At 37.4% G+C, this 27,026-nt stretch overlaps 2 protein-coding genes across 3 annotated transcripts in view; both read right to left on the bottom strand.

The window, feature by feature from the left end:
- Positions 1 to 881: 881 nt before the first annotated feature.
- ATP5MG (ATP synthase membrane subunit g) lies at positions 882 to 6,590 on the bottom strand. The gene is made up of 3 exons (XM_074302266.1): positions 6,137 to 6,590; positions 2,287 to 2,447; positions 882 to 1,075 (listed from the first exon to the last, which is right to left on the bottom strand). Exons 1-3 carry the CDS (start codon positions 6,186 to 6,188, stop codon positions 977 to 979), a joined length of 312 nt encoding a protein of 103 aa, XP_074158367.1. The 5' UTR covers positions 6,189 to 6,590; the 3' UTR covers positions 882 to 976.
- Positions 6,591 to 7,182: 592 nt separating this feature from the next.
- The window catches only part of UBE4A (ubiquitination factor E4A), a 36,197-nt gene continuing 16,353 nt past the window's right edge, over positions 7,183 to 27,026 (bottom strand). For both annotated transcript variants that reach the window (XM_074302264.1, XM_074302265.1), the window contains exons 7-20: positions 26,808 to 27,010; positions 26,365 to 26,556; positions 25,351 to 25,684; positions 24,941 to 25,067; positions 21,671 to 21,975; positions 20,178 to 20,310; positions 18,326 to 18,513; positions 17,188 to 17,288; positions 16,950 to 17,063; positions 14,445 to 14,619; positions 13,850 to 14,030; positions 13,244 to 13,391; positions 11,949 to 12,106; positions 7,183 to 10,284 (exon numbers count right to left, since the gene is read on the bottom strand). In XM_074302264.1, the coding sequence (XP_074158365.1) occupies positions 10,158 to 10,284; positions 11,949 to 12,106; positions 13,244 to 13,391; positions 13,850 to 14,030; positions 14,445 to 14,619; positions 16,950 to 17,063; positions 17,188 to 17,288; positions 18,326 to 18,513; positions 20,178 to 20,310; positions 21,671 to 21,975; positions 24,941 to 25,067; positions 25,351 to 25,684; positions 26,365 to 26,556; positions 26,808 to 27,010 (2,486 nt within the window). In that variant the 3' untranslated portion in view covers positions 7,183 to 10,157. The remainder of the gene's footprint in view (positions 10,285 to 11,948; positions 12,107 to 13,243; positions 13,392 to 13,849; positions 14,031 to 14,444; positions 14,620 to 16,949; positions 17,064 to 17,187; positions 17,289 to 18,325; positions 18,514 to 20,177; positions 20,311 to 21,670; positions 21,976 to 24,940; positions 25,068 to 25,350; positions 25,685 to 26,364; positions 26,557 to 26,807; positions 27,011 to 27,026) is intronic.

Here is a 27,026-nt window from a genome sequence, read left to right as displayed (position 1 = left end):
GAGACTGGAGAAGCACCAAGAACAAAAAGCAAGGTTCCTAACATCACATGAAGAACGTAACCATCTACAATCATAAGTCATCATGAGCTATCAAGATGGTTCTAGCTAACTCCAAAATGTTTCAGGATAAATAGTCGCTTCAGATAACATTGCTAAGTAATGAGAAAAAGAGGCCAAAATTAGGTATTTTCATATTAGCCTGTTGCACCTGTTCTTTCATAAAACTGATGATGGTGAAAAATTTATCATTATCAATATTTAACCAACACATGCCAACCTGTATATACATCTTTATTACTTAAAATCTCATAAAACCACAAAAACCCTGAGGATTTAGTGGCATAATAGACTAGTGCCAGAATGAAATGAAGTTATTAAAATGAATTTCATTCACTCTATGAGAATATAATAGATGCTGACAAGTTCACTGTTCTTAAGCCACTACTATTCTCTTATGAGTAAAGCTGTGTTGAAGATAAGCACAAAACTACAAACCTTTCTTCTGGCACTAGTAACTATATGATGTGAATTATTTTCAGTTATTAAAAAAAAAATCATTTTTAATAATAAAGACATCATAGTACTTTTTGCACACTAATTTTGGTACCATAAGTTTAAAACCTTTTCTGAAATATCTAGGTTTTAAACCAAAATTCCTTATTCTCATATATTCAAATAATGGATTCTAATATGTTTACTTATTACGGAAATCAAACAATAAACTAAATAGGTACCTTATAGTCTTCAGAGTTGGAAAGGCACTGCAAAACATGTGTTGATGATGAGATGATCCAAGAAAGAAAGGATTAAATAAATACCAAGGGAACAAAAAACCCCAACCAACTTTTCATACTATGAGAGAGAAAACACCAAACTCCATATTATTTCCTTGTTTTATTTAGAAGTGTAGGCATATCTGTTCCATGAACATACAAAGGATAAATTAAACAAACATTCAGATGCTAAGAGTTGGTCTTCAAACATTATATCCAATGATGCCACCTTTGCCTATGATCTCGCCAACGTAAAACCACATGCACACTTCAGTGGCCACCAAACTATTTAGCAGAGCTTCCTGAAAGAGAAGAGAAAAACAAAACAAGACAGTCATAGTTTATTTAAGGTATATGCTTTCTCCTTTCTTCTAACTATTCTCCATCTGAGTTTTGCAATAAAGATCAAAACAATAGTATTCAGTTCAGATGAACTCATTTAAGAAGAATTATTGACTCAATTTTTCATTCAACTACTAAGAGCATTTCTCAGTTATGAAAACTCATGGCTCAAGAAATTTCCTAAACATTGACAGCTGCTCAACTTTAGTTGAGGATTGTTCAAACCTGTCTTTTTCACCTTTTTTTTCTTTAAAAGTAAATGGTTAGGGGCAGCTAGGTGGCGCAGTGGATAGACTAGCACCAGCCCTGAAGTCAGTAGGACCTGAGTTCAAATTTGACCTCAGACATTTAACCCTTCCTAGCTGTGTGACCCTTGACAAGTCACTTAACCCCAATTGCCTCAGGTAAAAAAAAAAAAAAAAAAGGATGGTTAAATGAATTCCTTCAAAGTACTTTCTCATGTAGACACAAACCAAATTCTAAAGGGCAAGAAATACTACTTTCACACTGAATTCAAGACTTTTCTTTTCCTGTTCTTTGGAAGATAGCTAAGACTTCTTTTATTTAACATTAAATTTACAATTACTTTTGAGTCTGAAAAATTACCAGTTTTTTAGGATTGAGTATGCCAATTCAGCAGTCATTTATTCCCTTTGAATCCTAAAGCCCAGATCAAGCAAAAGAAAATGTAATTCTAAGCTTTTAGATTATTATCTTCATGCAATTTAATATTCCTTCATACACCATGTTATATGCTTGCCAGATCTAGATTTTTTTCTTCTAGAAGAACAATGCTTCCAGCTTATACTTTCAAACAGACCTTTTGATGGAACTAAAGTCTCAAACTAGAGATACACAAAAGCATAGATTCAGCATAACTGGATCTTGGTAACCAATGTAAAATTAATAAAAAAGCTACCCAGTCAAAATGTCAGTTTTTTTCCTAAAGAATGGGATCTATGAGGAACCCTTAAGATACTACACAGCACACTGATCTCCATTTAGATGGGTGAAAATCTTCAAAGGCATGTAAGGTAAAGCTAACCTCTACCTACATCTTCTTGGATTTAATCTCATTTGAAAATACTAGTGTTAATCAAAATAACCAGAAAAATCTCAAGGAAAAACATTTTCCTTTATGCACATCTATTTTCATTTAGCTCATGGTTACCTTAACTGTGAGATTTTTGAAGCTACCAGTTCGAGCTGATGTGATTATTTTTTTCAAATTCTCAATGGCTTTAGGGATCTCAGCTGGAGTTGGAGGAACCAGCTCAACCTTGGCATACTGCCAAAATGTGGCCAACCGAGGCTTCGAATAAGTTGCAGCAGCTGGAAAAAAAAAAAACACAACAAAAAACCCCAAACCAGGATAAACTCACTGGAGACTGAAAGAAGCAGATGTGTGGGCTGGACACAAATATTTATTCATGCATCACATTCATTCACTGCTTGTACCAAATGTGCACTCTGTATGAAAAGTCAAAGCTGCTCCCTGGTAACAAGCAGCTATTAAAGATGCCTAACACCTGTGTCACAGGGGAAGTTCAATCAAGCAGGAAGCCTTTAAGCACAACTTATTATGCAAGGACGTCACTAGTTAGAAGCTAGTACCGTTGCCTGGTTTATGAATGGGAAATCCATTAATTGCATAGTTTGTGCATGCTGGTCCTATAAATTAAGAAAGCTATAGCAATTTTATTATAACTATCTGGTAAACACTGGACAAGAGTGGGGGGGGGAGGAAGGAAGAATAATACACTTGGAATCAGATTAAAAACCTGTCACAATATTTGGCATGAATAATTTGATATGGAATTATACCAATTAGCATACATTTTTAGTATCTATTATCAATATGTGCTGGATTAAATCTTTCTTCAACAAAAGCACAGCTGCTCCTCCTTCAAAAGCAGTACAAACAACACTGCAAAAGCTTGTAGCAGCCAGGATGAAGAATGTGGTATTTACAAAGCTATAATGTCCTGAGACATTTATGTTTGCAATTTGTGAAAAAAATTGTCCTTGTCTGATTTAACCAAAGTAGTTACAAAACTGTAGCAGTAATGATAGTAAGATGGCTTTTTTGAATGAAAAATTAAGAATAAAAACAATAAACTTAGGAATATATAATAAAGTATAATCCTTTTTTGGTTATCTTCCCCTCTTTCTATTGGAATTCACTTCAAATTAGTACCTGAAATACCAAGCTTGGGAGAGGGGGAAAAAAAAAAAAAAGTTTAAAACCTATCAGATCTAGCTGAGAAGAAAAATTAATGGCAAATACAAGGTATGAAGCTTCCTTGTGAACTTATTCATTGGAAGACAGTGTGGTATAATGGAAAGAGTGCCAGGTTTGTAGTCATAAGAATGTAGGTTCATATCCCAGTTCTGCTACTTATTACCTGTGTGGTCTTGGGTACATGTTTAAAACTCTTTGGGCTTCAGTTTCTTCTTCACAAAATGAAGGGAATGGACTGGGTGACATTCTAAGGGTCCTTCTAACTCTTAAGTTTATGACCCTAGAATATATGCATCCCTTCCCTTGGAGAAGTGCAACAAATAAATAGTTAAGAAGACAAAAAATCTCTAAGAAATGATATAGAAAAAGACCTCATGCTGGCCACTAAAAGAGCATAACTAAAAAGCATGGTTTGGACAGGACAATAGTTTTAAGAAATTAGTTCAAATGTAAGTTGATGACATTTTTCCCACTGGTTTTACAAACCAAGACAGAAATATAATTTAAAGCTGGTAGGGTCTTTAGAAATTATTTAATCATTACATAGCATAGTGTCGGACACAACAGTAGGGACTTAATGTCACTAATGGTACAGAGCTCATTGGTGGCCAACTAAAGACTAGGCTACCTGATACTTGAGTATGTTTTCCCATTCCATTAAAAAAATTTTGGGGGGAGGGACAGGAAGAGGGAAACATGAATGTTTTTTACTTTGATACCTTATTGAACACGGAGGTGAAGCTGAGACTCTCAAGGCCTATGTTAGGGAAACAAACTCTAGCAGATGTTACTAAGCTGAAAAGGCAGAAAACAAGCCTGTCATAGGCCTCACTACAGACAATAATGTCTGAGGACAACCTAATTAAATCTAGAAAGGCTTATCACAAGTGGTGAGATCTAAATTATAGAGGAGTTGTAATTTACCCAATGTAAAAAAAAAAAAAAAAAAAGGTACCTGCAATGACAAAATCAGATGTTTTATGCATATATTCACAGATTTCTTGATTCACTGAGAATCAATTTGTCAAAAACTTAAATAACTAGCTATGAATATTATGTTCCACCAAGACCAAGTTAAAATATAACCAGCAGACATTTAACTCTCATATATGCACACTGAACTAATTGTTAGATTGAGTTTATTTTATCATTGATCTTTTTGTGTAACTTTTAAAAATAAAAGGACACCTCTTAATTATCCATGTTAATGGAAGTAATGCTGCTAAGATTTTATTTGTTTTACTTGAAAATGTTCAATGATTTTAAAAAACTATATCTTTATTCTTTTATTTTGTTTGGATTAAGATTAAAAACAATATGAACTCTTTGAACACACACTGAATGGTGAAGGTGCTGGTTCTTGAGGGAATGTAAAACACAACCTAGATCCCAAAAGGAATGAGTAATCCATTAATTGGATAGTCCAATACAGATAAGAAGACTTACTTCCTATTTTGGTAGCCCCATTTTTGAATGAGGAAATGTGACATCTAAACATGTTATCTCAATTACACCACATTTCAAAACATGGCTGTTTCATTGGCAAAATGTAGAGGAACTTTATAGGAACATGTGTGAAAAAAGGACAAAAAACAGTATTAGTCAATCACTAAGTAGGGGTAGTGGTGGTGGAAGTAATGTAAAAGAATTAAACTGTGCCAGACAGAGTTCAATAGTATGCATTTTTTAAATAAGTAAGTTCACATTTTCAATAATGGAAGGAGTTCTAGACATGGGGTCAGGAGCTATGGGATCCAATTCTGGTTGTAAAATTAGCTATGTGACCACTCAAGCCTTATTTAAAATAGGGATATCACAAAACCACCATAATTGTTGGATCTGTGTCGCATGAAGGAAACAGAACTTCTAGGAGTTGCTAGCACAAACTAGGAACTTAACATGAGTAGAACATGCAATACAATCGAAGTCACTCCAGCAACTCAAGTTTGATGGTCTTTCCAGTAGGTACTCAATAAATATTTATTGATTATATTCTGTTCCAAATTTCCCTCTCCTTCCCCCCACCTCCTCTCCTACTTGGTAGATAGTCCAATACATGTTAAATGTTAAAGTACAAGTTAAATGCAATATATGTAATACGAATAATTTTTAAGTTATCAGATTGTGTCAATCAGTGATTGGATTCCAGCAGAAGGTTCTATCACTTAGCCTGTTTGGACGGTATCAATTCACGTTTATATAATCGTTCTACTCACAATAACCCTATGATACTTAGGACAAGGAACTGTTATAACTGCTTGATCGGAGACTTAAAGAGAGTTAAGGAAGCAGTCCAGAGATACAAAGACAACGTTAGAGGCAGTATTCGGGGACCAAGTCCGATATCACGATTCTCAAGCTCTTCGGTTCTTGGATTGCCTGGGGTTTGCTACCACAAAAACAAACCGCGGGCCTAGGTTTACTTGCACTGAATGGTTTACTGAGCTGCCAGGCTCTAGGAGGGAGGGGGATAAGATGCCTCCAAACCAAAGAGCTTGAGAGAAGTGCCCTCTATGGCTCTGGCCGTGAAAGAGGCCACTAAGAAAGAACCTCACTAGAGCTTCCTAGTCAGCCCCTACCCACCGCTGAGTCCGGGGATCTCTCGGAATATCTAGAAGCCGAGGCCGCAACCAGGGAGGCTCGGGAGGGAAGGGAATGGCCTAGTCAGGGGGAACAGGCCGCAGCGCAGCCGGACAGTCTCTCTTCCTTCCCTAGCCCACGCTCCTCGGACTACTCAGAATGACTAGGGACGAGACGAAATAAGATAAATTTCGCTCACCGCTTACGAGGGCCGGAGCCTTTTCGATGGCGTTGCGGATCATCTGGGCCATGGCGGGAGCGAGCAGAGAATACGACTGGTCAAGACCGTCCCTCAATCCAGGCCGCGGGCTCGAGGCTGAATGTCACCCTCCGGAAGGACCTAAACCTCAGGACCCCTCCTCCCTTTCCCAAAGTAGGATGTCATTAGCTCGCCTCACCTCTAGGGTTCCTACGACTGGGCACTTTTAATTGAGTCGCCTCAGAGAGAATGAACCCAGAGCGACAATAAGAGTCAAGAAAAATATTTTTATATTACTTGTGCTTTGCTGTGGCCTTTAGACGCATATAAAAGGAAGACCAAAACAGGCGGTTACTTGGGCAACCTTAATTAGGAGCTCGGAACTGACGGAAGGGATTGCGGAAGTCAGGCAAAGCGCGTGCGTATAGAGCCTTGGACTTTGCAGTGCGCATGTGCTCCCCGCCCCCACTCCAGGCTTAGCGTGACTGGTTCTCTCGTACTGCCTTCTGGGCGTTCGAATCGTCCTTGGGCTAGTAGTACGTAAGAGAACGACAAGGGCGCGCCGTGCTTTCTTCCAGGTTCTACTCCTGACCTACCGGGCGACCTTGGGCTCATTGCCACACCCTCTGTAGCTATTTCCGCACGTGCCTCACGAAAGGGATCAGATTTCTCCACCGGCGTGGTTGGAGACTGCGCTGTGCCTAGCGTCGAGACTACTGCTCTAGAGCTCAGGCTCGTAAATAGCCGCTCTCGATCGCCAGGATTTCTGTGTCCGCTTTCCCTCCCATCACCACGGCGTGGCCTGGCTCCCTTACCCGAGGCCGCCTTGGCCTCGGCCCTTCTCCCCCTCCCTCCACCCCGGCTCGGGGCCTGGCTGGCTGCTCGGCCTAGACTCCTGCCACCCCATGGGCCCGGATCCCCGCAAGCAGTGAAGACTGAGAAATAAAAGAGAGGGAGGTAGTGACCGTGACTCTAGGCGGGCTTTTATTAAATACAAGTTCTGCACAAACACCCCAGGCAAAGGTTGACAAGGAAACCTTTCCACGTACAGCTTTAATGATGAAATTTTTATTTCAGTGTCAAAACTATGGATTTTCCATTTTCCCCTTCCGGATTTTTTTTTTTTTTTTAAATCAGCCAGAGCCTGTGGATTACTTCCTCACATGATACTGCAACACAATGCAGTACTAGCCTCAGGCTATCAAAAGCACCTGAGCAGCTTATGCCTGTGGTAGCAACAGATAGATGAAGCAAAACAGCCTTGGTACAATTTGACACCTTTAACTATTAAAAAAAAATTAGTTGCCAGCTGCAAAGATGGAAATGTTTCTTCAATTTCATAAACATGTTAAGAACTGTATTTAAAAAAAGAACAAACCTAGTACCACTTGATAAAACCTACTAAATATTCAATTTTAATATCACTCTTGGAAAGTTATGAGCAGTGCTGGAACTGATTAGTCTTTGTTTTGTCATCAAATACTCCAATGCTTTAAGAAACCTTTTTAAAAACCCTTCAAAATATAAATTTAAAGAGTTGCTTCAGAGTTTACAGGAAATGAAACCACCTTCTCGAGCTTCATTTATACCCTTGCCTATACGAAGATGGTCATTTGAAAAAAATTATTTCATTGGTGCCCTTAATTCAGCTTACTGTTAGAAAGAAAGGCACAGGGGTCAATGGCTTCACCACTAATGGGTAGCCTTAAATGACTTCCATTCTGTTGGATTGTGATATTAATTTAAAGATATTCAGCAGCAACATTGTTAACACACTATTACTCGTATAGTGCTTCAGCCATACATGTAGATTTTCAATAAAGTAGATTTTTTTAAAAGCTTGCCAAAAACGGCTTACAATCTAAAGGCCACACAGAGGAAGAAATACAATAGACACATACTAGAGGCAGCATAGAGGTTATCTAGAAAGCTGCTGAGGACAGATGACTTTGGAAGTTTCATTGCTCACTTTTTAGCTACAATTTTCCTTGTTTACCTCTGGTCTTTGTTTTCTTAACACTCTTAAGTGTATGTGTAAGACATAAATAGCTAGATGGCTTCCGCACACAATTCATTCTCAGAATGCTACAGGATAATGTATTTGAAGTAAAGCACATGACAAGGTAACAAATTTTGGAGCAACTCAAAACATACTATGGCATTGGTGAAAGAATTCTGGATTACACATTGCTGAGGCAATGTGGCCCATCTGATTTATGGTTTTCCATACGAAACAAACACTAAGACAGTGATAACTTATTAGAACTACTTTCAATGGACATTTGTCCAGAGACCTATACCAACTCAATATAAAGAGGTCACAGCCCATTCCAATGTATATTAAATCAAGAACCAACGCTCCCTACTTCCTATAAAAACATTCAAACATGTTAAATTAATTTTCAGTTATGGAATTTCTAGGTTTACAGGTATAATACATATAAAAACAGTCCTTTAGGGAAGGAAAGGTTTTAAACACTATGATGCCTTTTTCAGCACATAAATGAAGAACTTAACTTATAAAACTCAACAAGTGTGGCCTGCCTACCCATCACAGTTCATCAATCCTAAAGAAGATAGGATTGAAACTCACTGGCAAATATGCAAAATGTTTGTGGCCAGGATTTTTATCATGTTACTTTTTTGTTAAGTGAGAATCCAGAAATGAGTTGAAACCACCTCAATCAGATCCTCTGGCCACAGGCCCAAATATACATTAATATACATACTTTACAATCTAAGACTCTTATTTAGATAGAATGAAAGTGTCAGCAAATGTGTCTACACACTACACTGCACACATGTAATCATGCAAAAGGCACAATATAAGCTGGCAGGCAGTTTATACTGTACCTAAATAATACACACTCTGAGATACAGATTCTGTGTTAACCAAGACAGCTGTTGGCTGGATATAAGTGATTTCAAATTATAGAGATAGGAAAGGGTCCTAGTCATAATGCAACTTATCACATTTTCTCCTACTTAATTCTAGTCCCTTGCAGTTAGTTTTTCTGTTTGTTTATTTTGCAGAATCCCAAGGCATCAATAGGCATATGCCTTCTTTTTAAATAGGTACTGCAATGTTCTTATCCCAGGATATACAGATTAGAAGTGTCAAAGCTGCTCTTAAGTCCCACTCATCTTCATAAAAATATCATAGTGTTAAATCTTATAATTGGAGAGGGCTCCCCACAGGGGAGTGTGAATAAGATGGTATCCCTGGGTACCATTCCAAAATAATGAACACCAAGACCACACAACTCATGGCTTCTGACAGAAATTGCATAAGATAACCTCTTTCTATCCTGTGCATAATCTTTTAAAAAGCCTATGCAAACATGAAGACATTTTATTCACATTAAATTTTGTTATATCTAACAAAAGTATCAATAACATCACAGATCTATAACAAGGAGAAAGGCTGAAGTCCAGCTTATGGAATCTGATACCGACCTGGCCAAATTTTTTTTTTTTTTTTTTGGTGATACCACTGAAATATGTGACGTCAAGTCCTTAATATCATTGAATAGCAAAAATAATGAGCAATTTACATGGTAAGTAGCCAGTACTTAAGAGAAACACAGAAAGGAATTAGTATCTCCCACATTGAAACCACCAGGAAGCTTTAGTAAAGCTGATATTAGTCTAAGTTGAAGGGAGAAAAGAGAGGAAGAGGAAACAAAAAGGTGAAAGGTGGAGCCTTTCTAACAAAGCATAATTATCAGCAAGCCAGGCTAAGCACAGATTTGAAAGTTTGTCCTATCTACTATTATCTGTGCAACAGCAACTCTCCATCTGAGAAAAAGAAAGGGAAGAGAGAGAAGACAGGGGAGGGAGACTGGGGAGGAAGAAGAGGAAGAGGGAAAGGGCAGGGTAGAAAATGAGAAAGAAAAGAGGATGGGAAACAGGTGTAAGAAAAAGAAGTTGGGGGAGGCAGTGGGGAAAACAGAGACCAATAGACTATATTATTTATCCACATTCTTGGGGCTGGCTTTTTGTTTTGTTAAATTCACAGTATTTACTCAAGTTGTTCCTTCTGTAATTTCCTCTCTGCGAGCCACCGCTGGATTTTCTCTTTCAGTTCTGTGTTTGGCCGGATCTGGTCCATAGTTAGGGGGCTACGGTTAAAGGGATCAGTCTGATCACTGGGATAAAGAGAAGGAAGAGGGAGAAATTTACTATAAGGATGTCTAATAGTGCAGGGAAGTTGAGAAGCAAAGTTAAATGGACCCTTAGTTTTTATTAAGCAGAAACAATGATTGAGTTTGAGAATACAAATCAACCTACACTTTGAAATACTCATTTCTGTTTGGGAAAGGCTGGCATTAAGAAAATTAGAGACTGCTGAGCAGGAGTTCTCATGAGTTTTGATGGGTCCATGATTAAATGGGAAAAAATTCTATCTTTCTATATTTAAAAAATATTTTGAGAAGGGATCACAGGCTTCATTAGAATTCCAAAAGGGTCCATCTCTCTCTCTTTCACACACACACACACACACACACACACACACACACACACACACACACACACACACACACACACACACACAAACCCTTTGCTCTAAAATAGCTAGCATATTTACAGTGTTTTAAAGTTTATAAAGTCCTTAACAAATATTATCTCATTTTGTCCTTACAACCATGGGAAGTGGGTGCGATTTATATGTTAGACATGAGAAATTAAGTTACACAAAGCTTAGTTCACTTGACAAGGGTCCCTCAGGTAGTAAATGTCTGAGGCCAAATATGAATTCAGGTCCCTGAATTCCAGCACTCTATGTACTGCACCACCCATAAGGAATCTTCCAGGATAAATTAGCCTTTGGAAAAATATATTCAAATTGTAGAGCAGTGGATAGTCCTGAGTCTAGAATATAAATACATCCTTCCCTTTTCTCACATATTATTGCCCAGATAATATTCAGTTGATAATAGGAGTTTTAAATCTTATCTTTCAGCATTTAAACTTCAGATCTATCTGAGGCTTTCTGTTTTCCAGCTGAATCTATTAGAGGAACCTACATCCAAACTACCTGTATGGAGCTGCTAGTGGTTTCAATTTGACAGGCTCTTTTTTTTTTTTTTTTTTTTTTTGGCCGAGGCAATTGGGGTTAAGTGACTTGCCCAGGATCACACAGCCAGGAAGTGTTAAGTGTCTGAGACTAGATTTGAACTCAGTTCTTCCTGACTTCTGGGCTGGTGCTCTATCCACTGTGCCACCTAGCTGCCCCTCAATTTGACAGGTTCTTAAAACCATGTGACTAATGATCTTAAAATGGAGACCTTGTAAATATCTTATTGATCCATATTATTATCGAGTCATGTTGGCCAACTAAAGAATAGAATTTTCTGAAAGAAGGGAAGGCTTATAATAATTTTTGTGGGATATTACATGTTCTCTCATCATAATATTGACAATAACTACCCTGCAACTTATAGACTTAGGAGTTAAATGACTGTGTATGTGTTAAGGTGTGTGACTTTGTGTTAAGGTGTGTGACTTGTACTAAGGTATTCTTGACTTCACACTGCCTTATTGTTTGCCTTTAAAAATTTTACTGATGTTCATTTCTTTGTTTTTATAACCTTATTACTTCCCAATGACTTCCTCCTACTCTCCATTGAATCACCCCTTTTTTATATTATCCTCTAAGGTTAAAAAATACCTTCTACCAAATTCAGGACCAACTTATAAGGACAAGGGATCCTCTCAATTCCTAATTCTGCCTGCTGTACTGCTAGAAACATCAATGGTCAAGATTCTTAAGTAACTACTTAAATGTGGTTGTAGAGGTTACTAGGAATACCTGAGTAGATGCCTGGCTATTGTGGATCTATCCACAGTGACTCTGGAAGATGGCAGCATCACAGGGTCTGACATCAGTGTGCTCATGATGGGATCTAGAAACTCATCACAGGCATCTGCATAGGTCTCTTCTTCCTGTTGTTGAAGATCTGCAAGAGACTGAAAGCAATAAACCATGTGGTTAGTGCTGGATTTCCAAACCCTCTGATTATGGGAGACTCAATGGCTATGCCTGAACCACTTTTAGCACTGATGAGTGAGTCTAATGTTTATTTTTTCACTAAGGTATCATGGACATCTGAACAAACACATGCAAGATGACTGATTTTGCTCCCTTATTAAAATTCATTTTGGCTTTTGTTAACTGGAAATGAGTTTCAAATGTTATGAGGTCAAAAAACACAATAGAAAAGAATGTTTTCTTTTCCTCTACCTGTTCAAAATTCAGACAAGGTTGTCATTTGCGTAGTTACAGATTCTTCCTTGTAGACTGAATGTGAAAAGCTAGTTCTGGTTTTAGGTAGAGAAACCACAAGTGCAGTCAAATTTTACATATGGAAATATAGTTCTCAATGGTCAACCATCATAAGCACGGAACTAAACTGTCACTTGGGTTTAAACCTGATTTTACCATCATTTGATTTCTTAACACCCCAGTAAACTCTTCATGTTCTAATCAGAATGATAATGAACTGGATATTGGTATAAGAATATAGCTGGGGCCCAGTTTCTTCATTGCACAGGTTCATCTCTCTTAATTATTTCTATTTCAGTTTTATATTCTGTGAAACAGGATAACTGCTAATGGAGCCTTGTTTTATGCAAACAGTGAACTATTTTAGCTTTAAACAATGCAGAACTATAACAAGGAAAATCAGACAAGAGAATTAACTAGTTCTATAGGAAATGAATTAATGGCAGGAAAACACACCTGGGGTGGGAGAGTTCTGTCTCAATAGTTCTTATTTGAGGCCTCCTTAAGCCACTTCCTATCCTTCCCCTCATAAATCCTCCCTGAGAAGAAAAATTTTACATTCTTCTCTTCCTGTAGCTGGGTCTTAAAAATCAATAAGTTTTTACCTGAGCATAATTAATAGGAAAGAGATTATTAATTAATAGAAAATTAATAGACACCATATAAAAACAATGATTAACTCTATGATCAAGCTCTTTTCATACACCTTCCTTATACTTCCTCAAAACAACTTTTTTTGGGGGGACACAGAGTAGTGGAAGGGACAGGCTGGTTTTAGCACAAGATATAAGCAGTCACACAGTGGTGTTTTCTTGGCTTACCTTGATCTTTTCTGCCAGGTTGCTGAAAGCCACAATCATATTTCCAGGCTTGTTTATTTTCTTCAGGACTCGGACTGTCTGAGCAAAGAGCATTGGGGAATAAGATCGCCCATCCTTGGGCACAGTAGCACAGAAATTCTCCTCGTCGCTGGATGGCCGGCATCAGAGAGAGATAATGTGGAAAAGAATATGTCAAACAAAGGAGATATATGTCGCGATTCAGAAAAGGTTTGCTATTGCTTATAAGCCATGATTGTATATTTGACATTGGAAAATTGCATGCAACATTCTGGGTAAAAAGCCTAGTGAGTTTTTTTCCTATGGGCTTAAAAATTATCTTTTTATTTTTAATCCAGAAGCTCTCGAATTTCTCTCTATACATGGTGGACATAATATCACCCAAAGAATGCTCCACATATCACATCATACTAAATCTTATTAGGGTAAAGGTTAAATTCTGAAAACATGCTTTTAAAGACATTAGAACTCCTTCATTACATTCATATCTTCACAAAATGACTCATCTGCCACCCCACAACCACAATTACATTGTAAAAAAATCATATCAGCCTTCTCTCTTAACTGAAAAGATCCACTTTCATGTACCCAAGGTTTAAGTAGATGTTGCAGATGTCTGAAACAAGCTGCTGAGGTTTGAAGTCAAATTCGCTGAAATCCTTGACTTTTAAGGCTCCCATCTTAGGACCAACCAGATGCTGCAGAAAGTAGTTTAGCATGGAGATGATTCGTTCAGCCAGGAAGGGGTGTACAAAGAGGGACTTGATCTCTGGAACATAAATGGATGGCACCCTATAAGAAGTCAGACTATAGCAATTCTCTATGAGCTGTGGACAAGATAGGTAAAATACCTATTTCTCTTTGGAGATGAGGTTGTAGGGAAGAAAAGGGATTTTATACTCCATATTGAATTTCTTAAGAGATTTATGTATTTATTCTAACCAAAGGAGGGCTCAAGCTCTTTATATCCAACACCAATTCCAATAAAGTGAAAATAGATTTTGAATTAAATAAAGTTTCATCAAATCACTTGCCCAACAAGCCTGATATGAATGTTTTTCAGTGACTCACTGGCTAATCTTAGAATCAAAGATATTGCCAATGAGACTTATAGAGTCAGCTGTCCATATTTCCCCAAAGTTCAGTGCTAACCCCACTAATTTTCAGATCTTTCTGTTCTTACCTGATGTCAGAAAGGCCAAGGTACCAATGGTTTCATTAGACATGATGTTGTGGAATCGAGCCAGCTGCCCAAACATTTGCAGACTGGCCTCCTTTTCTCTACGGGCTTCTGGAGACAAATTGTCCCATTCACCTTGGTCCCTCTCAATCTGCTGGATTTTTATCTTGCTTAAGTACTAAAGAAAGTAGAAAGAATTAGTGGGATGAATCAAGATTCTTCAATTAAATATCTTTAAGTTCAACATATATGACAGTCTGCATGTTGGAGGGAAAATACTTCAAGGATGTATTTAAAATGAAACCGATACTTATACCTTCGGAATCCAATTCTTACCGTGCAACAAGAAATTTGGTTTTACACACATATATTGTATCTAGGTTATACTGTAACACATTTAATATGTATGGGATTGCCTGTCATCTAGGGGAGGAAGTAGAGGGAGGGAGGGGAAAATTTGGAAAAGTGAATACAAGGGATGTTTTAAAAAAAATTACCCATGCATATGTGCTGTCAAAAAAAAATTATAACTATAAAATAAATAAAAAATAAAATAAAATAAAATGAAACCGAGTTGAAAACAACAAAAATAACTATTCAATATAAGTCAAGACCACTAAGAAAAATGGCACTCTAAAGCAGTGGTCCTCAAACTTTTTAAATAGAGGGCCAGTTCACTGTCCCTCAGACTGTTGGAGGGCCGGACCATAGTAAAAACAAAAGCTCACACTCTGTCTCCACCCCTCAGCCCATTTGCCATAACCTGGCGGGCCGCATAAATGTCCTCAGTGGGCTGCATCTGGCCTGTGGGTTGTAGTTTGAAAACCCCTGCTCTAGAGAATATCTTTAAGCTTAAAACTTTTAAATTATTAAAGCATAAAATTGCACTAAGACTTTTGGGACATCCTATATATCTCATCATGGGACTTGAGTAAGTAATAGGAAGAACTTGAAGTAATATAGATTTCATCTCTATTTAAGGAAAAGTTTCCCAACTACATACAGTTCTTGACAAATTAAACAGATGACTTCAGGAGCTTATAATAATAGTAATGATGATGATAATAACTAATATTTGTATAGTGCCAGGTCCAGTGCTAAGAGCCTTACAAGTATTATTTCTGAATTCTCATAATAAACCTGGGTGGTATTATTACTACTCTCATTCTACAGAGAGCAAATTTTCCTGCCATTGGGGGATATTCATAAGGAGGCTGGATGACTACTTCTAAGGCAAATATAAATAAAGAATTCAAATAGGGGTTGGACAAGAAGACCATGAAGGTCCCTTTAACTCTAAACTTCTGTAGGACTATGTATGAAGTGAAAATGAAATACTTAGGTCAACTAGGCAAGTATGAGGAATCAGAGATCATAGATTTGGAGCTGTAATACAGATCATCCAGTCCAATCCCTTCATTTTACAGCTGAGAAAATTGATGCTCTAGAAAATGATGCTCACTTCTCTCCATGGCCTGCTGAGAGCAGAGTGGTTGTTTTTTTTTTTTTCTTCACAATCAGAAGACAAATATCAAGATGCTTCGTGTCATCAGGAAAGCTCTATCAAGTTTGTAAAAAGGACCACATACTTATTTAGAAGCCTGTTAGTGTTAATATTCTTGTACAAAACACTAGGACAAACAGCTGCATCAAGTTCCATCTGTTTTGCCTTTGTGTCACAGTGGCTCTTGTTAGGAGGGACATATGCACATAATATAGTCTGTTCTCTTAGTCTCGTGAATTTATAAAGAACCTCAAAATACCATCTTGAAAAAAGTAACACAAGACAAGATCTTTGGTGTTTCCATATAAGTGGCTGTTGGTATGGCTAGTTAACAAGAGGTCAACATGAAACAGGCTGTCCCCAAGGTCTAACCAGTTCCCTTCCCTCTGGGAAATTGTCCTCCCTTGCTCCCATCATGGGGAAGGGAGGTTTTGCTCAGTGGATGAAGGCTGTTTTTTATAGTAGCAATAAGCAGTTCCATTAGGTATGGTTAATCACACTCAAGGGACTGAAATATACCAACTATGTTTTATATTTTGTGAAAACTAAAAAATAACTTCCCAACAATGTTATGAATCCACTCCGTCATTATTAATCAAGATTTGGGAGAGGAAGAATATTTAGTTTGGGATTCCCCACATAAAAAAAATCTACCCTAAGTCAAGCTCTCTCATTTTGCAGAGATCTGGCTCCATGAGTTAACTGTACCAATATCTTTTTGTCCAGATTTAACAGACTACCTTTTAATCTCTTTGCTTGAAGCATGTCACCTCTATCCAGTTGAATTCAATATCTCTTGAGTTTGACCAGTAGGGGGAAACTATTTGGTAGATTGAAAATGACCCATATCAGGTGTGATGACATTATCTAGTTACTTTTGTACACTTTCAAGCTCAGTGTCAAAAAGTGATCCTGTTTTTATGAAAGAAACATGAAGTTACTCTATTTTGATTAAAAGATTTGATAACAAATGGAGACTGTCAAACCAACTTCTTCCTTCTTACCTGTATGGCTTCATCCAATAGGAAGATAGCGTCATTCATTAACAGGTTAAGAAAGCGAAGAAAGAGAGGGGGATTCATGGCTTCCAAATTTTCAGAGGCATAATCAGCTAGATCCTGCAAACACCATCAAAAAAGACAGACATATTAATATGAAACCACAGCCCCTTGGGAGTTGATTTATTTTTTATTTATTTTTTTTTAAATGTAATGACACTGATTTAACCATTAGCTAGCTTACCTTTATGCTTTCTCTGTAGGCATCTGTTCCCCACATGTACTTTAAGATAGGATACATGGGACGGCGGTAGTTAAATTTTTGCTCAAACTGATGGGGGTCTCCTGGAGAAAGGCAACAGAACAAAAAATAATCTATCAAGTATAGCATGGACATTGGGAAGTAAGATAAGGACTAGGAATCCCCTTTCATTCCAAAGTTGCCAAGGCCTCTTGTGGTATCTGCTTTCAGAATTAACATCTGCCCAGAGCAAGGGTAGGATGTTTGCTCATGTCCTTAGGGGCAATGGATGTACAAGCATCTTGCTCGGCAAAGAATTTTTATTCTAACAGGTATTTGAACAGCAGCTAAGCTGTAAAACAAACTCTAAGAAAATAAACACTACTAAATCCAAATACATGGTACTTAACAATCTTTATTGTGCAGGTGCCACAGCAGCAGCAAAGGAGAAAGTGAAGTACAGTTGCAAAGTAGACTGGGGCTTCAGAATTTCTATTTTCCTAGCCATTATTATGGTCATTTACTATGGGATGGTGGTAGTGGGGATGTACTTCTAGCTTTCCCAAATTTTAGATCTGTATCTAGCTCAATTCAGTGCCCATATTCTTGGAACTCCATCTCTCAACTGTGAGACCAACTGGTTACTGATAACACTTAAAGACAGGAAGTCAGAGCACGACTGCATCCTAGCCTCAGGAACAGATAACCTGATGCTCATGATGCCTTCAACATAATGAGGTGATCATTGCTAAGAAGGAGCTCCCTTGGAATGGGGCTTAAATGACAACTTAAGGCATGTCACTTTTTGGATGAGTTACTACTGGCACACTATCTGGTCACAATTAAGGGGCTTCACTGCTAAGCAAGGAAGTGGACACTAGTTAATAGTTGATGAGCCCAGTAGGCAGAAAGGCTGGTTAAGATGGAAGTATCTCAGTTAATAAATTATCTTTGTTCTTACTGTTTTGCAATTTTACCCAGATAAGGAAAAAGAAGGGTCTGTGTGCACTAATTAGATAGACTAATGGGTCTAACCGACTCTGATTTGATCAAGTCTGGTACCCTAGTACTTCCTTCTTTTCCACAAGACATCCCTCAGGCTGTCAGTGTCTCAGTTTTGGGGCTGTTCACAGCTGCTTACCTGTAAACTCAATGTCTACAAAGACTTTGATGAGTGCCTCAGCAAGCTGGGCAGCATAGGGGTAGCTGCAGAACACACGTTTGCGGTGGAACACGCTAGAGACCAGGGGGTTCGGGGCTTGGTCCAGGTGCGGCATGACTGCTTCTAGCACCTCTGCCAGTTTGGCCCTTAGATGGGGGTTCTTCATTCTGCAAGGTGTTCAGGAGATAGGATAACAAAGACAGGGAGAACTGGCTGTCAAAAGGGTGACTTGTTATTTCAACATACAGATCAATTAGGATGGCATTGCACCATAACTCTTTTCTAACTGCAGTTTTAACACAAAGGGTATGTCTATATAGATTAAAACCGATCAGTTTCTGGGACAATGCTGGGCAAAACATGATTTGTGAGAAAATGTTTCAAGTGGTGCTCTCTGAAGGCTGGAGGTCCTTCTCAGTGTCACAATTTTATATAATTACACAACTTTAAATGCTGATCTTTTCTTTGATTAAATTCTACAAATATTTATTCAGCACCTCCTGCTATGGACTAGGCACTAAAAACCAATAAATCTTATTCTCATGAAGTTTCCATGATAATTTAAGATACAATATATAAACAAATTAAGATAATTTGAGTAGAGAAAGAACATCAGTAACTAGGGGGATAGGGAATAACTTTAGGAAGGAGCTTCACCTGACTGAGCTTTGAAGAAAGCTAAGGATTCTAAAGACTGGGGATGATGAGTCCATTCCAGACATGGAAGTCAGACCAGAAAAGCACAGGGAGGAGATGGAATACTGAGTTTGGGAAAAGTTTAGCTGGCAGGTGAGTTTGACTAGACAATAAAATGCATGAAATAAATCTGGGAAGATTGGCTAGTCAGAATGTGGTGGAATTTAAATCCAAACTGAAGGCTTTGTATTTTACCCTAGACTCAACATGGAGTTTCTAGACCCTATCACATAATTTATTATTTACTATTCTTTTCATCCCAACTATATTTTATCCCAACAAAAGTTGTGACCAAGACACATATATCATCTGTATCATTCTTAGTGCCTAGCACATAATAGATACTTAACCACTTGGTGACTGATGATTTCTCATTAAATTCACTCAGTTCTGTGAAAGCTAGGCAATAACTTCTGGTTTCCTTTTTAGAAATAAAGAAAATGAAGGCCCATTTGGCATACCTTCATTCATATGAATATACATTCAGGACCTATTTCCTATTATACTTAATCCAGAGAGATAAGTAGTCTGCTAGTCACACTTACTATTTTTGATAGAAAATGGTTAGAAAACCTCTGAAGGGGAAGACTGGGATAGACTAGAGACAGCAAAGCACACATCACTAACAGCAACAGTAACTTCACATTTATGTAGCATTGTACAGTTTTGCAAAGCACTTTTTTTCTTGCATCCCTTATGTGAGGTAGGTAGGTGCAAATGCTATTATCACAACTTTACATTAAAAGTAGTAAGGCAGAATTTGTATCTAAATCTAGGACTGGCAAGACCAAGCATTGTTTTTGCTATTATCTTTTGCAGTTACTTACAAGTCATTAGCTATGACTGGTTAGCTTAGACATGATTGGTGTTTCTGCTTTAATAAGGGATTAACAGCTGAAATCTCATTTGAACCTCAAGTGTAGGCCAAACCCTCGGGGCAAAATCCTTTGCTTATTATGTCTCTCAAGTGTGGAATTCTTAGCTACCCCCAAGGAAGGTCAGGTGAGTCATTAATGTTAACATAAGTGCTCAAGGCATCCCCTTATGATTTAAGCTTGTTTATTCTTGGTTTGAAAGCACTCTGGATATTCTGTAGCTCTACATAGTGGGAGAAATCAAGTTGTTCGCACATTACCTCTCTACGCTCCCAGTAAAAATGGTGACAAAATGAAGAACTTGCTCCAGTGAATCAGCTGATGTCTCCAGGATGTCGTCAGCAAATCGCCGTAAGAAAATAAGAAAATCTCCCAAGTTATCCGCAAAAAATTCTGCAAATGTAAATGTTCACTTGTCTTTCTTGATGGGTTAGGAACCTGAGTCAATATCTGATCCTCTCCCATTGAGCAACAATTATGGTAGAACTTAAATTGCTGAGACTTCCAATTGATTTATGAAAATTTATTGAAAACATCAATTCTAGTCAAGATACAGGGCTAGATGAGGAATTTTCTATATCTACTAAGTTAATTTCCATATCTATTCATATGTAGTGGATTAGTATTGGTATAAGGGTTTAAGAACATTGAAGCAATGATTACAGAGCTTAGTAAAGTGATATATTATGCAAGTGTTTCTCTTTGGCTCCTAAGATTAGCTGCTGGTTCTTAAAAAATACTGATATGGATATTTAAGGAGTTTCTGCTATGGATAATTAAGTTATTAGGTAGGTAAAACACTTATAATCTTGATAGATGAGGACATTCCTAGTGACATACACAAGGACAGCAATATTTTTGGGTGTGGTTTCATCACATAATATTTGCCGTATAGCTAAACAGGATCAATAGCTATTCCCTTAACAAAAGTAATTTCCTTAAAGTCTTGCACCTTTGTGCAATCACTCCACTATACTTGGGAAGTCTTTTCCTCTTACCACTGCCTATTAACATCTTATCCTCTATTCAAGGCCCAGATCAAACAGCACTCTTTCCATGAAGCTTTCTGTGATCTCCAAAAGATGAAAGTAATCTCTCTCATCTGCCTTTACAGGATTTTGTGCTTTTTTTTTTTTTTATATATAAACATTAGAATTTGTATTATATATTTGTTTGATCATAACTACTACACAATAATTCCTTAAGAGATTGGGATTGTCTTACTTTTTATTTCCTCTAGCACCTGGCATGGTGCATTTTATAAGCTAGGCACTTAATTGATTAGTGAAGTTGGCAATGAATAAATTAACAAAGAATACTATATTTAGGAGAAAGACCACAGGTGATATTTCTATAGAAAACAGAACGTAGAATCTAATCATAAGATTGAAGATATTTACTTCACATCAGAAAAAGTATCATTGGCTCATCTTGTATAAAGTCAGCAATGTAAAAATTATCACTGAGGAGATCCTTACATAGGTAGAAGCTTGTGGAAGAACACTGCATCTAAATAAAACTGATTGCTTTGGAAATTCTATTAATCCTTAGCAGAATGTTTTCTGACTTCCATACCGATGAGTTTTTTTCATATTTTTACCATTATACATCATATGTACATTAAAAGGTATTTCTCTGAAAAAGGATCAACAACACCACCAAAGGAAGTTAATCTGAAGCTTAAACTTCTGGCATGACTCAGTTCAGATCTGCCAATTATAAACAGGAAGCTCCTAAGGAAGAATCAACTCACCTGGCACATAAGCCAAAGAGCTGTACTGATCTGGCAAAGGGAAAGTCAGTTCTACTGGCTCTGTGCCTTGGTTGCCAATGGCTAGCTGAACCAAAAGAACAGCCATGGACACCTGCAAATTGAGGCAGTTCTGTAGCATCTGCGGCTCTGTCATGGCAGTCTTGGTAGAGAGATAGACGGTCATCAAGCGCTCAAACTGCTCTCGGAGACTGTCCGCTGTGGGGCTGGCACTTTGCTGAGCCTCACGCCAGGCCACCTGCAGCCGATGCAAGCTCTGGTTGATTTTTACCATCTGGTCATGCAACCTGCCCCAGGGGAGACAGGACAGAATGAGTCTGGGAGGATGAAAGAAGGCAGTTCTGTGGCAGATTACCCATGGTACATCAGGCATCCAAAAATGCTTGCTGAGTGGGTGATGGAGATGGGGCAGGTGGTAAGGGGGGAGAGGTGGGGGAGGGAAGGGGAATAGAGAAAAGTTGAAGTTCCAAACCTAGCTGAGGCACAATGACAGCAAATAAGAACCAATCAGGAGCCTTGATTTAACATAACATTCATACTCTTGAAAGTCATCTCTATGTCATCCCTACACATAACTTATATAATAAAACATCTGCTGAATGGATTTGAGAATTTTCTTTAGTTAAGATGCATTTAGATCACAATCTACTAGTTTCTTAAATTAGAAAAAAAAAATATATCCTGGAAAGCTACCTGCTGTCCTGCTTTAAAGTGTCTAAAACAGTAATGTCTTTTGACTCAAAGAGCCCATTGCTCAGCATTTATGTCAAGGAAGTCCAAAACAGAAAGGTGACATAGTTCTCAAAATATTTCTGGCAGCATTTTTTTAATAGTAGCAAAGAAACAGGAACAAAGTATTTATTTATCCAATGGGCAATGACTAAACGAATACTGGTATGTGAATGTAATCACATATGTGATTGTTAATATGTTATTGATAATGACTATGACTACAAAGAAGCATGAAAAGACAAATGAACTGATGTAATATCAGAAAAACAATATGTGTGTGAGATATATGTAAAAAATAATTATAATAACGTAAATGAAACAAAAAACCCTCAAACTACACCATATATAATTATAAAGATTATGCTAGGTCCCTAGAAGAGAAAATGTATTTCCCATCTTTCTTTATAAAGGTGAGGTACTACAAGCAGATATGGAGCACTGAATATATTGTCAGATTCTGTTGATATATTAGGCTGGTTTTGTTGAACTTGTGAAGAGGCAATTAGGTAGCACAGTATAGGGCCAGATCCAGGGTCCAGAAGACCCAAATTCAACTCTGTGACTGAGCAACTCTGATTCTTAGCAACTCACTTGACCTATGTTTACATCAGTTTCTGTAACTGTAAAACAAAAATAATAGCAATACCTACCTTACAGGATTGTTGGGGGATAATGTGTATAAAGTGATCAGTATATTGCTTAGCATATTACTTAGCATATAGTAGGTACTTAATAAATACTTATTCCATCCAGCCTTGTACAATAGTCTTAAGCCATAGAGGAGATAAAAGTCACAATTTCTGAGGATCATATAGTTAAGGTTTTTTAAAGCTTAAAAAGCTTTAAAGTAAAAAGAAAAAACCGAAGGAGGCAGAAAAATCTCTAAGAAATGTTACTTTATAATACTCTGAGTAGATTCTAGGTTTCAAAGTATGTAGGCAGAATTAAATTTAAAAAATGTTCAGAAATCTTCAGTTGATTTTTGAAAAGCCCTAGTGTAAGTTTTTCTTTAATCATTTAAAGTTGTTAAATCTAATTTTCTTTATTGGAATATTCTATTAATTGTTTTGGTACTTTTCTCCCTTATGTAATAACCCAATAAGAAAAAGTATCCTATGAAATTCTAAACTAAAAGCAGACTAAAAGCAATTCATTTGCTCTTATGTTTTCAGAACTCCAGTCTTACTGTCATCAAAATCCACATTCTAAAAAGTTCCTAGTTCTTGATATAAAGGTTTGTGGGGATCTTTTTTGGAGCCGAATATCTCATAATATATATTGCTCAAAATTTTTCCTACTCCCACTTCTGTGCAGCATCCTGGCCCTTTATTATCAACAAGGCTATCAAGGACTCAAGAGCAGAAGGGAATATATAAAGAGAATTCTGTAGCACCAATTATCTATTGGAAATTCCAAATAGATGTCTATGGATATCTCAGTTTTAATAAGTCCAATATTAGCTTTAAAGGACTTCTTTAGCTCTGGAGAGCTGCCAAAATGAGTTTCTTTAAGTGAAGGTAAGCTCATGTCACTCTCCTGTTCAAGCATCACTTAGTACTTCCCTATTACCTATAGGATAAAACAGAAACTCTTTTGTTTGGCTTTTAAAGCCCTTTCAGCCTGGTCCTAATGTACCATATTAGTGTCCTTGTATACTGCTCCCCTTTCCTGAATTCTGCAATCTAGACAAATTGGACTTCTCTATTCCTCATGCATGGTACCCCATCACAGTTCTTTATGTCTCTGGGCTGTCCATTTTCCATGCCTAAAATACACTATTGCTTTTCTACCTTCTGACTCAGAATCTTTTGCTTCTTTTAAGACTCAACTCAAAGATCATGTTGTGCATGAAATTTTTCCTGATTCCCCAATTACTAGGAGAGGAAGGAGAAAAGAGGGAAGGAAGGGAATAAACAGTTTTAACAAAGCTATTATGTGTCAGGCACTGTGCTAAGCTCTTTACAAATACTATCTCTTTAGATGCTCTTAACAAACCTGGCAGGGAGGCACAATTATTATCTCCATTTTAGAGCTGAGAAACTGAAGGAAACAGAAGTGTCACAACTAGTTAGTGTCTAAGAATGGATATGAATTAAAGGGGATCCACAACTATGTCACTTGTCACTTATCTTGAATTTATTCTGTATATATTTATTCTGATGGAATGTAAGACGCTTATTGTCTTGTATCCCCAAAACCTTAACAGTGATTAGAATATTTAATAAATGTTTGATTAATTATTGTAAATTATTCTTCCATAGAAGAGTATGGTAAAAAGGATTAAGAGTAAAACTTTAAATTGCTGATCCTTTGTTAGTGAACATTTTGCAGACTAAGACTGGCACGACTACAATTTCAAAAGATTCTCTCAAATAAGGAACAAATGCATTCGGTGGTTTTTCTTTTTTCTTTTTTTCTTTGGTGAATCTGAAGAGCTGAATGAGACTATACCTCTGAGATTCACCTAGTACAATTTTGGTTATGAACAGTGATTATATTATACAACAGAAGATTACATACCTGTGAAATCCCACATGCAAAGTATATTGTGTCAGGACCAGGTTCTCGGTTACCAGGTTATAGTTTTGGGCAAACTCCAACTCCTGGTCACTCTCTTTAGGGATCAAACAGGTCTCTTTATCCAAACCTTTAAAAAGAAAAAAAGAGACAAAATTAGCAGTCTGTAACACTGTTCTCAGAAGCTAATACCAGAGAAAAGGGACTCAAGGTAGAATCAAGAGTTCAACTGAGAATTACCAGATGTAGTAAAGCCCTTCCGTTTATTTTATGGTTACTTTTCTTAAATCTCTCCTCTTTGCCTCATCTCTTTTCCTTTAGAAAGAGATTAAGACAGAAAAGTGCAAATATAAGATAAGAAACATAGGACAATATATATACAACACAGATTTGACAAACCTTTTCTGTTTTACCTTTCATATGTACATTCTTTATCCTCCTCTCTTCATCATTCAACTCTTTGAGGGCACAATAGGTAGGGTTAAAGGTGAGCAGCCTTGGGGATTTAGGTTTGCAAAATGGCTGGCACAGCTTCAGGAGGGCAGCACCCAGATTCAGGAAGAAGGCATCTGAGGCATACATCTGGAAGAAGATCTCTGGCATTTGATTGGCCCAGATCTTGGTGCGGCCTGTGTTGGCATACAGGCAGTTGCCAAGCCAGGATAATATCCAATGCTTGGTGTCTGGAGAGAGCTGGAGTAAGTTCTTCAACATCTGGTAAATCTTTTCGTGGAATTGAGCCATGAACTATTTAAAAAAAAAAAAAACCAAAATACCAAAAAGTTGTTTTACACTCCTAACATTTATATTCAAATACTATGTCAATTTATTTCTGACATGCCAATCTCTTCCTTTGTTCTCCACTTCAGATTTCTTTGGCAACTTCTGGACCCTCCATGATAAGAGATATGGTGATAAAGTATTGAATTTCAAATTGAATTTATAGCCTTGGAGAAAGTTATATTGATGGGGGATGCTTAAAACTGTCCTACTTATTATATCAGACCTCTAGGTGTCTAACTAAAGTGAATTCTAAGAAGGCTAACTAGCTTATGAAGGAAAGTATGAGTTGTTAAGGCAAATTTTTGGCTTATCTTGTGATACTCAGCTGAGGGGACTTAAGGGCTTCACTTATAAATGAGTAATAATTAGGGCTTAGGAAGAATTCAAAGTAGATGGCATAGCAGCAAGGGATAAAAAGAGAATTAACTACTGCACTTGTAGTAGCCCATTCTCAAGCACCATCCCAAATTATATTTTTTGCTTTCCCTGAACTTCAATAGGAAGTGCTATTTCTTTCAATAATTACAACTACCTTTGTAATGATCAATGAAAATTATCTCAAACCACTTTATTTACAACTATTTTCAGAAGACCCTTTGTTTTCCTTAAGGCTTGGAGCCTGGTATCCAAGTGAAAAGTTCCACCTGATGGATGTTGGCCTCCTGCACTTTGATCTCCTGAGGACTGGATCGGGATGGATTCAAGAAGTAGCCGTGGTTTTCTACTACCCCTGGAGTCTTTAACAAGCAGGAGATACTCAGAATTACTCCTAGTAAAGTCTTCTGATACATCTGTCCATTGCTGGGGTCCTTGGGCTGTATGTACTCTACAAAAACCTGTAGGGAATTGAAAATGAGCTTGGTTGATCTCTTTATACAGGAATGATTGAATTGTTGTATTAAGATCTAAGAATCTAAAGAGGAGGGGGAAACTAATTCATAGTTTTGTTTGTTTGTTTTGATTCTCTCAAGTCTAAAGATAATAATTACAATGGGGTAAGTCACCTGAAATCATCTAATAATGGGAGAATATTGGATCTTAAGCACAAAATGTCCTAAAAGAACCTTTTCAAAATTTGTGGACTTACTTTTGCAATATCCTTCTGCCTTGTGAAATAGAGAAGCATATCTAGATATGTATATAACAAAATTTGACAGAGATCCAAATCTTTTATTCTGCTCAACAATATGTCAAATACTGGAACCATGACTTCTTGAAATGTCCGAACTTCCTGATCCACTGTCAAGGCTTCAATGACCTCTTCAAGGAACTCAGTTACATCTTCAAAATCTAATAATGAAAAAAG

Source organism: Sminthopsis crassicaudata, chromosome 3 (assembly GCF_048593235.1).
Source record: "Sminthopsis crassicaudata isolate SCR6 chromosome 3, ASM4859323v1, whole genome shotgun sequence".
Lineage (NCBI taxonomy): Eukaryota > Metazoa > Chordata > Mammalia > Dasyuromorphia > Dasyuridae > Sminthopsis > Sminthopsis crassicaudata.
This window is presented reverse-complemented; position numbering and strand designations above follow the sequence as displayed.